This window comes from Nyctereutes procyonoides, unplaced genomic scaffold (assembly GCF_905146905.1).
Source record: "Nyctereutes procyonoides isolate TBG_1078 unplaced genomic scaffold, NYPRO_anot_genome, whole genome shotgun sequence".
In the NCBI taxonomy this organism is placed as follows: Eukaryota; Metazoa; Chordata; class Mammalia; order Carnivora; family Canidae; genus Nyctereutes; species Nyctereutes procyonoides.
In genome coordinates this window covers 5297004-5308879 of record NW_026575020.1, presented here as the reverse complement: position 1 = coordinate 5308879, position 11876 = coordinate 5297004, and the positions used below count along the sequence as shown (strand labels likewise).

At 43.7% G+C, this 11876-nt stretch overlaps 1 protein-coding gene and 1 non-coding gene across 2 annotated transcripts; both read right to left on the bottom strand.

Annotated features, from left to right (window-relative positions):
- Positions 1-483: 483 nt before the first annotated feature.
- Positions 484-6159, bottom strand: RPL23 (ribosomal protein L23). The gene is made up of 5 exons (XM_055336599.1): positions 6083-6159; positions 5427-5510; positions 5011-5139; positions 715-828; positions 484-614 (listed from the first exon to the last, which is right to left on the bottom strand). The coding sequence occupies exons 1-5, from the start codon at positions 6093-6095 to the stop codon at positions 532-534; spliced, it is 423 nt and encodes a 140-aa protein (XP_055192574.1). The 5' UTR covers positions 6096-6159; the 3' UTR covers positions 484-531.
- Positions 5261-5395, bottom strand: LOC129518348 (small nucleolar RNA SNORA21). Its single transcript, XR_008666174.1, has one exon. It is a non-coding gene; the product is annotated as a small nucleolar RNA SNORA21 (small nucleolar RNA).
- Positions 6160-11876: the final 5717 nt, after the last annotated feature.

The window sequence follows — 11876 nt, the reverse complement described above, 5'->3', positions numbered from 1 at the left end:
CCTTCCTCACATCACTCCCTAAACTCCCATCTGTGTCCACAATCCAATCATTCACTTTATCTCAAATTAAGAGCAGTGCAGTTGGGCAGCCCTGGTGGCGTGGTGGTTTAATACTGCCTGCAGCCTGGGGTGTGATCCTGGAGACCCGGGATCAAGTCCCACATCGGGCTTCCTGCGTGGAGCCTGCTTCTCCCTCTGTGTCTCTATGAATAAATAAAATCTTAAAAAAAAAAAAAAAAAGACCTCTCATTAAACAGTATTTACTATCTGCAATTTACTTTAAGGACTCCAAACAAACAAAAAAAAAACTAAATTTTATAGCAAAAACTGAATAGTCCAAAAGTTTCTGTAAAGTCACAAAGTGCAAGTACTGCACTGAGTAACTTCATTTTACAAAAAGCAAGGGTTAGGGGGTGTTCAAGAAGAATGACATGTAAAAAAAAAAAGAAGAAGAATGACATGTAGAAAACAAGAAGGCAAACATTGAGAACAAATAATTTTTATTTTTTTTAAAACAAATACACCAAAGAATCATGCAATGCTGCCAGCATTGGAAGCAATCCTGGGCCACAAGTCTGCACACTCCTTTGCGACTGGTCCTGTAATAGCAGAACCTACATAAAAAAAGAATGAAGTGACAGATAAGCTCAGACCCTAAGGTTAATAAGTCAACTGCTCTCAAAGACCTAGGCAACACTTTGATTTCTTTCTTACCTTTCATTTCACCTTTATTATTTACTATGACCCCCGCGTTATCCTCAAAATAGAGAAACACACCATCTTTTCTCCGGTATGATTTTCGTTGTCGAATCACCACTGCTGGATGTACTAAGAGGGAAAACAGGAGAGCAGTCATTAACCTGTCAAGTCCCAGAGCCACCACAAGAAAGTAGTTTACATCTCACTTAGTTCTCCAACATTTCCCACTTGGACAGAATATATACTCATCATTCACTTTTCATTTCTCAAAGCAAGTGTGGGATACTGCAAATACCAATCAACCCTTAAGGACTTAAGGAAAGACCTTATTCCAAGTCAAAACTGCCTGCATTTCTTGCAAGTATAAATCTGTACTCTTTTAGAAAGATTAGCAACACACTAGCAGGAAACTTGCTGAGCACCTCAATACTTGGTCCCACTTCACAAACAGGTGGATACTGTTACAATCTTATCACAAAATGGGACCCCCTTTTGGACTGAGTAAGCAGAGGTCAAGCTATTAACTCATTAGGCAATATTCCATCCCAGTATGTATTAAAACCTCCAGGAAAGTACATACCTTGATCTAAAAACTACTGCTTTCAAGGGTTAGGACTGAGTATGTACAGTGTTAGATTTTACAAATAGAAGTTCATTCACACAAATTTAACCAAAGAAGCCCTGTAATTTCTAGTGTGCATATACATACAGATACTCCTTGAATCCTAGCAATACATCCAGGATCTTGACCACACTCTATTTCAAATGCCTAATTGCCCGGCAAATGTGTTTTTTTTTTTTTTTTTTTTTATAGAGCAAAAACTTAGGGGCTGCCTGGGTGGCTCAGTCAATTAGTCATCTGCCTTCGGCTCAGGTCATCAGGCTGGGGTCCTGGGATCAAGTCCCGTGTCAGGCTCCATCCCCCTCCCCTCACTCATGCCCTCTAATAAACAACAACAAAAATTTACACCTATCTGTAATTTTTCACATATAGGACCTATCTTCTGTGAAGCAAGAAAAAAACAGGTTACAGGAAGGCCATGGTCCCATTTAAGAAGTTTACAAGCTAATTTTCTGCAAATAAGTCAGAAAGAAAGGATGGGGCACCTGGGTGGCTCAGTTGATTAAGCACCTACTTTGCAATCAGGTCCTGATCTCAGCGTCCTGGGACTGAGTCCTCCATCAAGCTCCCTGCTCAGTGGAGAGACTTTCTCCCTCTGCCCTTCCTTCTGCTCATGCTGTCTCTCAAATAAATAAATAAAATCTTTTTTTTTTTAAAGACTATTTATTTATTCATGAGAGAGACAGAGAGATAGGGACCTAGGCAAAGGGAGAAGCAGGCTCCTCTCACAGGGAGCTTGATGCGGGACTTGATTCCAGGACCCCAGGATCATGACCAGAGCCAAAGGCAGATATCCAACCACTGAGCCACCCAGGTGCCCCGTATAAATACAATCTTTAAAATAAAGAGAAAGAACATACAACAAAATATTATGTGATCATCTCTTGGAAGTCTGAAAGTTGGATAACTGAAATTTAACTTCCACTTCCTATGTACTTAACTGTGTTTAACTTTTTGAGGAACTGTTTTCCAAGGTCTTAAGTAACTTAAAAAAACCTACCTGCACTAAAGTGAACACTTGCCCAAACCCTCACCTACTGCACGGAAGTACTGAAGACAGGGACGTCCTGGGATCAAGTCCCACATCAGGCTCCTCACAGGGAGCCTGCTTCTCCCTCTGCCTATGTTTCTGCCTCTGTGTCTCTCATGAATAAATAAAAGTGAGAAAAAAAAGAAAGTACCGAAGACAGACATCACCTGCATGCAAACCTTGACTGTCACTAGCTTAGAGACTTTTGAACAAGTTACTTATCTTCTGAGGTTCAAGTTTTCCTCTTGTAAAATAGGGATAATAATTACATTTCCACATTCAAGATCAGACACTGCAAATACAGGACACAGATCCTGGCTATCCTTGAGGCTAATACTTTCACTATCCGTAAGATTAGCCCCTGATAAGGTTTTCTCTTTCTTAAATCTCTGCACTCAATGTGGGGCTCGAACCCCTAAACTGGAGATTAAGTTGTATTCTCCATTGACCGAGCCAGCCAGAATCCCCTACCTCTGGATTAGGTTTTTAACAATGAAATACACATTGAAAGATAACTAGTATTTACTGAGACCCTCCTCTATTGGACTCTCATCTACTCATAGCCACACACAAATCCAGGACTCTGGACCTCCAGAACTACCCCTTTCCACACTTCTGTTACATGGAAGGCCAAGGTGAAAGGATCTATTCATTTAGCAGAAGCAAGGACCAGTAAGATTAACAGTGCTGGCAATTCACTATTTTTAAAGCCATTTAAGTGTCCTCTTGTCTGTCCCACAACAATCTGATTGAGACCAACAACACATCCCGCTGCCATCTCATCAACAGTGACAATGGACTGCTCTGCCCTTCTCTGACAGCTTCCCAGGCCACAGAGCAGACCCAGCAAGTGTTCTAAAAGGAAAGCCTGTCCAGTTGCATGCAGATCCCAATCTACACATTGATTAATCAATAATCACAACTCCAAGCCATCAAGCAGGTATTCAAGGTGAGCAAAGACTTCAAACCCAAAGGCTAAGAAACCAGGGGGTGGGGATCCCTGGGTGGCGCAGCGGTTTGGCGCCTGCCTTTGACCCAGGGCGCAATCCTGGAGACCCGGGATCAAATCCCACGTTGGGCTCCCGGTGCATGGAGCCTGCTTCTCCCTCTGCTTGTGTCTCTGCCTCTCTATCTGTGACTATCATAAATAAATAAAAATTTATTAAAAAAAAAAAAAAAAGAAACCAGGGGGTGGGAGGGCTGCTTGTACAGGCCTAAAAGGAATAACTGCAGTATGTGGTCACAACCCATCGTATTCGTACTGTACATCAAGAGATGGCCAGGACTTCTCAGAAAAGCAAGATATCCCAGGGCAGAGATAGACTAAGCAGGTACAAGAGCAAAGTTCAGGAGCTGAAGTTAAGTGCATGGAGTATCATGAGCTCAAAAGCCAGACAAAACATTACAAGTCAGAAGTGCTCTGAAACCCTCTCCCACCCAACTCCTACTCCTAGGGGAATTAAGCAATGAGCAGTTCCCTATTATAGTTTCTACCAGAAGAGATTTAGAAGCAACTATGCTAAACCTTTGACAAGTCACAATTTTGAGTAAATCTCATCTATATAGGGCAGCCCAGGTGGCTCAGCGGTTTAGCACCGCCTTCAGCCCAGGGCATGATCCTGGAGTCCCACGATGGGCTCCCTGCATGGAGCCTGCCTCTCTCTCTGTGGGTCTCTCATGAATGAATGAATAAATAAATAAAATATTTTTTAAAAAGTCTCATCTATATAAAGAACCTGTCCTAACGCAGGAGGCATATGTTATTCTCTACTTACAAATTGTTAGGTCATAGGCCAAATGCTCTACATTCTCAGCTTATTACCCGAATCTCACAACCACTTGAGAAACTATGCAAATATTATTCTCTTTCAAATCAGTTGTTCCAGAAAAAGGAAACTTGCCTGACACCTCCTCCAACTCTAAACATCTACCAAATGATCAATAAAAAATACATTTACTAGGGGGCCTGGCTGGCTCAGTCAGTAGTGTGTGGGACTCTTAATCTTCGGATTGTGAGTTCGAGCCCCATGTTGGTTTGGTGCCTGCCTTTGGCGCAGGGCGCGATCCTGGAGTCCCGAGATCGAGTCCCGTGTCAGGCTCCTAGCATGGAGCCTGCTTCTCCCTCTGCCTCTGCCTCTCTCTAGTCTATCATGAATAAATAAATAAAATCTTAAAAATTTACTAAATACCACCATATTCATTTATAGCCAACCAATGAGCAATGAACCATGCTCCACCGAATGAGCCATCCAGGTGCCCCATGATTTACATTTTTAAAAGATGGGCCCAGACTTCAATGTGGCAAAAATATTTAAGGAGTTAAGAGGGCAAGAACAAATAGAACAATGGGGTGCCTGGCTGCCTCAGCCAGTATAGTGGGTGACTCTTGATTTCAGGGTAGGAAGTTCAAGCCCCTCACTGGGCAGAGATTACTTAAAAACAACAACAAAAAAACAAATACAGCAAGACCAGGTAGCGGAGAGTAGTCTCTAAGACAGCAGGGGCAGAACGTCAATTCCAGGTATTTATCTCACACTGCCTCTCAAAGAAAATCAAGGTTTAAGAAACCTTTAGAATGGTAAAATTATTCCATTTTCCAATAAAGGGAAAAGTCCTTCACCTGTCCACCAAGCAACGAGGATTCAGTGTCTCTACTCACCCTTCTTCCTGAGCTCTGGTTTGCCTTTCTTCACTGTGGCCATCACCATGTCCCCCACACCAGCAGCAGGAAGTCTGTTCAATCGTCCCTTAATCCCCTTCACAGAGATAATATACAGATTTTTGGCTCCTAGAGAATGTAAACAAAAGTGATTGTTCTTTGGCCAGTATAATGCTTCTCCTGCACTTCCAAAGCCTATCCCTCTGCTCACACTCCCAAGTGAGTCCCGACGCCCAACCAAGGTGGTACACCTTGTCACACCACCGATTGAAGCAAAACAACACAATATGCTGCTGCTTCACCCAAAAGCAGTGTTTTTACTCTACCCTTTCTTGACGGCTCAGTGGGTCATCAGTCAAGGCCCACCGAGTGCTTTTAAAAGGGGGAGTTTGGCACAGTGCAGCTGAAGGCCTCACCTGTGTTGTCAGCACAATTGATGACAGCTCCTACCGGAAGACCCAGGGAAATCCGGAATTTTGCACCGGAGGACCCACCACGTCCTGCGGGTAGAAGAAAAACAGCATAGGGGTCACTTGTCTACTCATGGTTCGGAAGGAATCCCCCCCCCCACTCTCAAGAAATAAATTCATTTGCACATGCTTTGGGCAACGGTATACTCAATTGCCTCTCTCTGGGACTACGCCTACCCCTCCCCATAGCAAACAGCCAATTCCTGTTACCACCCCTACGTTATGATGAAGGGGCCTGAGCCTCTCAATCCTCGCTCCAACTTTTGCACCACGTAGCTCTCGCCGAAGGCAGCAGTCGTCTACCGTGGGGCCTAAACCATCCCACTTCAGTAGCATTACCGGAGGAGCGCCAGGCGCAGGGGAAGGACCCCGCGGGGTTTGGCCTAAAGTCCTGTCCGGATCCTGCCAACTCAACTCTCCAGCCACCCACCTACCCCCCCGCCGCTTTCGGGGGCCGTTCCAGGGCTCTCACGGTGCCCTCCTCTCCCTCTCCGCCCCGGAGGAGAGCAAAGTGCCTCAGCTGCCCATGGCCGCCGCTCCGGGCGAGGCCAGCAGTCACCTCGCGACAGATGGCGAAGGATACCCAAGACTCAAAACCTCACCTCGCTTCGACATCTTGAACACCGGAAAAGGACAGAAAGGAAGGAAGACCAAAGGACTCTGGGATATGAACTTTGATGCCCCGCCCAGTCTCGTCACGTGGCCCGGAGTTTGCTCAATCCGCCTCTTCTCTCCGGCCCCCGGCGCTGGCCTATTACGTAATAAATCCTGCGCCTCGGCGTGCGTTCGGGTTGCGAAGAGGGAGGCGTGCGTGGAGAGGGCTGCTGGAGGCAATGCCTCTCGGAGCGTTCTCTCGACGAGCTCTGAGGTAGTTGGGGATGCAGAAACATTGGTTAACTTACCCAGCAACCTCTTCGGAGCACGTACTATGTGTCGGGAACTTCGCTGGTGGACACTCGAGGTTCGGGAATGATTAAAATGGTCTGTGCTGTGTAGGGGCCCCCGGGGACACAGGGAATGGGGGACCGAACTAGAAAGAGCTCCAAATGGTGTCGTTAGGATGTGGTATTGAAAAAAAAAATGTGTTGAAAGAGAGATTGCGAATAGAAATCAACAACCCTCGTCCCCCAAAAAAGGATGTGGTATTGAGAAGGGCCATTCTAGCAGTATATATAATCCCACATATGTGTGTTTGGTCCCATTTGTATTTTGATTGTTTAGTTTATTTTAAAGATTTTATTTATTCATGAGAGACACGAAGAGAGAGGCAGAGAAACAGGCAAAGGGAGAAGCAGGCTCCCCGCAGGGAGCCTGATGTGGGACTCGATCCTGGGATCATGTCCTGAACCAAAGGCAGACACTCAGCCGCTGAGCCACCCAGGCGCACCGCCATTTGTATTTTAGATAAGTTTGGCTTATTATCCCTTTCACAGCTTCAACTTCCCCTTTTTCTGGCTTTCCTTTTTTCAGTACATTCATGCAAATATTTATTGAGCACCTGCTTTATGCCAGGTACTGTCATACATCGGACTACCTCAGGGAAAAAAGCCAGATCGACATTATTGCCTTTGAGGAGCTTACGTTCTGCTAGGGTGGCAGTGATAGCCGGTATTAGACGCTAAACAATAGATACACTAACGAGTGTATAGTATGTAAGATGATAATGTGTACTATGGAAAAGTAAAAGAACAAGGTAAGAGGAATCAGGAAGTGGGAATAGGGGCACATTGCAATATGAAACAATATGGTCAGTGTAGGCTCCATGGACAAAGTTGATATTAGAGCAAAGACTTTAGGTGAGGGAGTTGGCAATACCAATGTCTGGCAAGAACAGTGGAGATAGACATCAGCCAATGAGCGGCCCCAAGGCTGAAGTGTGCCTGAGCAATAAGAGGACCAGCAAGGAAGCCAGATGTGACTGGACAGAGTAAGTGAAGGGAAGAGTAGTAAGAGAGAAGGTCAGAAATAATGGAATGAGATTGTGTAGGGCTCTGTACACCTTATGGACTTTGGCATTTGTGGACTGAAATGGAGAACCATTGCCCCATTGTAAGCAGTGAGGGGACATGATCTGACTAATATATCAGGAGAATCACGCTGAGGGTAGACTGTGGGAGAGGACAAAAGCTCTTGCAATAACCAGGAAAGAAATGATGGTGATTTGGACTACAGTGGTAGCAGTAGAGGTAACGTGATGTGGTCAGATTCTGGATGTGTTTTGGACGTAGAGTCAATAAAATGTAGGGTGTGTAAGAAAAGGAGTCAAAATGTCTCCAAGGCTTTAAGTCTGACCAAGTTGAAGATGGCACTGTTATCAACTGGGATAGGGAAAAGTACGGAAGGAACAGGTTTGGGGTTAAGAATAGGACTTCAGGGATGCCTGAGTGGCTCAGTGGTTGAGCATCTGCCTTTCGCTTGGGATGTGATCCTGGAGTCCTGGATCAAGTCCCACATCAGGCTCCCCGTGGGGAACCTGCTTCTTCCTCTGCCTGTGTCTCTGCCTCTTTCTGTGTCTCTCATGAATAAATAGATGAAAATCTTGAAAAAAAGAATAGGACTTCAATTTTGGATAACCAAACAAGATTCAGATAACAAGTTGGACATATTAACCCGGAGTTCTGAAGAGGAGGAGCTATAAATTTGGAAGTTGTCAGAATATAGGTATATATTTGACCCTTGAACAATTCTGAGATTAGGAGCATGGACCCCTCTGTACATGCAAAAATCCATGTATTTCATGTATAACTTTTGACTCCCCTAACTTAATTATTAGTAGACTACTTTGACCAGAAGCCTTACCAATAACATAGTCAATTAACATATGTTATATGTATCAATATAGTATTTTTACAATATAAATAAAATCGAGAAAAAATGTTACCAAGAAAATCAAAAGGAGGGACGCCTGGGTGGCTCAGTGGTTTAGCTCCTCCCTTCAGCTCAGGGCATGATCCTGGAGTTCTGGACTCCCTGCATGGAGCCTGCTTCTCGCTCTGCCTATGTCTCTGCCTCTCTGTGTCTCTCATGAATAAATAAATAAAATCTTTAAAAAATCAAAAGGAAGAAAAAATACATTTATAGTACTGCACTGCATTTAAAAAAAAATGGGACTGCAGTTCAAACCTATGTTGTTTGAGGATTAAGCACGTTTCAAACCATGATGGTGGATGATATAAGGTAGGGGTATCTGGCTGACTCAGGGGGCTCCTAATCTCAGGGGTGTGGATTTGAGCTCAACAGTGAGTATAAAGATTAATTAAAAATAAAAAATATAAGAAGAAATAAGGGTAAATAAAGACCATGATCTAAGCTCTGGGGCAGTTCAACAGTAGAGAAGTCTGTAAATCTGTTCATTTATAAATCTCTCTTAGCACTCTTAAAATGCCTTCATTTGGTCCTGCCAACTTCTCTAGCTACTATTTTTTTTGCTCTCCTTCACTTCCATGTGTTTCTCTATGATTTCTTTACCAAATTTATCTCTCAATAAACAGAACACCTATCCATCCAGGTGTCCCATCTGAGACTCTTGCCTGAGTTCTTTTCAGTTTGTCTTCTGAATGTCTGTAACAGGGGGTGCCTGGCTGGCTCACTGGGTAGAGCTGTGACTCTTGATGTCAGCGTTGTGCATTTCAGGCCCATGATGGGCATGGAGATTACTTTAAAAATAAAAAATCGGGCAACCTGGGTGGCTCAGCGGTTTAGTGCCGCCTTTGGCCCAGGGCATGATCCTGGACATCTGGAATCAAGTCCCACGTCTGGCTCCCTCATGGCTCCCTCCACGTCTGGCTCCATGCTTCTGTCTCTGCCTTTCTCTCTCTCTCTCTCTGTGTGTCTCTCATGAATAAATAAATAAAATCTTTTTTAAAAATTAAAAATAAAAAACCTTGGAGTACCTGGCTCGCTCAGTAGTTGAGCATCTGTCTTTGGCTCAGGTCCTGATCCCAGGGTCCTGGGATCGAATCCCACATCGGGCTCCCCACGGGGAGCCTGCTTCTCCCTCTACCTGTCTCTGCCTCTCTCTCTCTGTGTCTCTCTTGTATAAACAAAATATTAAAAAAATAATAAAAAATCTCAAACAAAATCTGTTATATCTATCCACTTCTCTCCATCTCCTCTAGTACTACTCTGGTCCGTGTCTTAACCTAAGCTACTTCTGAAGCTTCCTAGCGTACCTCCTGACCTCTGTTTCTCCCCCTCCACCCACTCACCTTTCATGTAATGGCCAGGAATTATTTTTCAGAAATACAATTACAAAGTCGCCCTCCTGAAAATCCTCCAGTGGTTTCTAGCACTCTTAGAATCAAAGTTAAAATCTGTATCATGGCCTGCTAGGCCCTGATCTGGCATTGCCCTACCTCATTACCTGTATCTTACACCATGCTCACTCTTGTTCTGACGAGTTGGCTTTTTAGTCTGGGAAACTGCCCATGCTCTTAAATACCCTTAGGCCTCTCACATGTTTGGAACTCTCTACCCTGCCTTCCCTCATCATGTATATCATGTCTATAATTTTTCAGATTTTTGGTTTAAATATCTGGTCGCCCATGGTTTTCATGATGCTGCTAATAAAAGAAGTTACTATTTATGCAATGTTACTGAGTCCTAGTCATTGAGTTAAGCATTTTACTGGAACGTGACTTCTTGGATCTGCCCAAGAACCCTGTGATGTAGGTATTCTTATTCTCACTTACCAATGAGAAAACCAAGACATACAAAGGTAAAGTCCAGGAAGACAGTTCATGAAAGGTGGAGCTGGAATGTCCCCGAAATCCGGCTCATTTCAAAACACAGGCCCTTAGCCACTATGTTGGCTATATGTCCTCCTGTATTTCATAGGTTCAATCATTGTCTATATGCTAATCGCTCCCCCATCTATATCTGCAAGCCCAGACATTTCTGCTTAGCTCTCACCAATATACGGAAATGGTGATTGGGATACCTCTACTGCACAGGGACTTCAAACCTGGCATGTCCAAAACAGAAATCATCATTTTCCCAGGAAATCTGCTCTTCTTCCTGTATTAGTTTTTTTCTTCTTTTTATTTTTTTAAAGTAAACTCTATGCCAAACATGGGGCTCAAGCTCTTAACCCTAAGATCAGTGGTTGCATTCTCTACCCCCTGAGCCAGCCAGGCTTCCCTGTATTTGTCTTAGCTGGTGCTACTACCAGTGTCTGACCATAACACTTTATTGCTTAAAACACCGAGCTGGCTCTCCAGGGCTTATAGAATAAAGTCCAAGCTCTTAGCACAGTATTGGAGTCTCTGAAATGGCTTATCTTCTCTCTGGGCTCATCTCTGATCACCTTGCCTCTTACACTTCATTCTCCAGCAGCACCAGACTGCTTAGGATTTCAGGACTCTTGCTTTATCCTCATGTTCTTCAAAATTTGTGCTCAAATGTCATACCTTTCCTGTGCCATTTCACAACCAAAGCATGCTCTCCCCTGAGCCCTCTCTTTACTAAGAGTAGTGGTTCTCAAGTGTTCGTCTGAAGACCTCTTAACATTCTTAGATTGTTGAGGACCCCAAAGAGTTTTTGTTTATATAGGTTATGTCTATCGACATTGACCAGATTAGACATTAAAATTGTGAGATGTTTATTTAATTCACCTAAGATAATAAGTCTACGCTTATTAAAAATACATAACATCTTAAAATGAAAAATACATCTTCCCAAACAAAAATTATTTATTTATTTAAAAGATTTTATTTATTTATTCATGAGAGACAGAGAGAGAGAGAGAGAGAGAGAGGCAGAGACACAGGCAGAGGGAGAAGCAGGCTCCCTGCAGGGAGCCTGATGCGGGACTCAATCCCAGACCCCGAGATCGCACCCTGAGCCTAAGGCAGACGCTCAACTGCTGAGCCACCCAGGCGTCCCCAAACAAAAATAATTTAATGAGAAGAGTGACTTTGCTTTACATCCTTTTGGGGATCCCTTTAATGTCTGGGTTAATGGAAGACAGCTGGATTTTCATGTTCCCATACAAAATTTGTTATGATATCACACATGGTAGCTTCTGGAAAGCTCTACTGAATACTCAAGAAACAGGTAAATAATGTACTATTGTAAAACTAACTTTCTCTTGCTAGAAAGTGTCTCTGAGACACTGGGTAATCTTCAGACCATTGTTTGGGAACCACTGACCTGCATAAAAGGGCCCTGGAATGGTTAAGGACATCATTACCTCATACACTAATTCCTTTATTTGCATGTTGACTCAGGTATTAGAACATGAAATCCTCAGTGCTGTGGTTCATTACTTTCTGTGTGTGTTCCAGAACCCTGAGCAGAATGGACAGGATGACCATTTCCTTAGTATTATCTCTCTCTCTCTCTCTCTTTTTTTTTAATCATCTTATGAGGGTGCTAAGGCTTAAAAGTGAATACAGC

Bases quoted from the DNA above. Each gene is read 5' to 3' on its own strand.
- RPL23 (XM_055336599.1), bottom strand. The intron at 5,140-5,426 runs GTGAGGCCTTCA...TACATTCTCTAG, and splicing joins CAATTGTGCTGACAACACAG to GAGCCAAAAATCTGTATATT. The intron at 829-5,010 runs GTGAGTAGAGAC...TTTCCCTCTTAG, and splicing joins ACCAGAGCTCAGGAAGAAGG to TACATCCAGCAGTGGTGATT.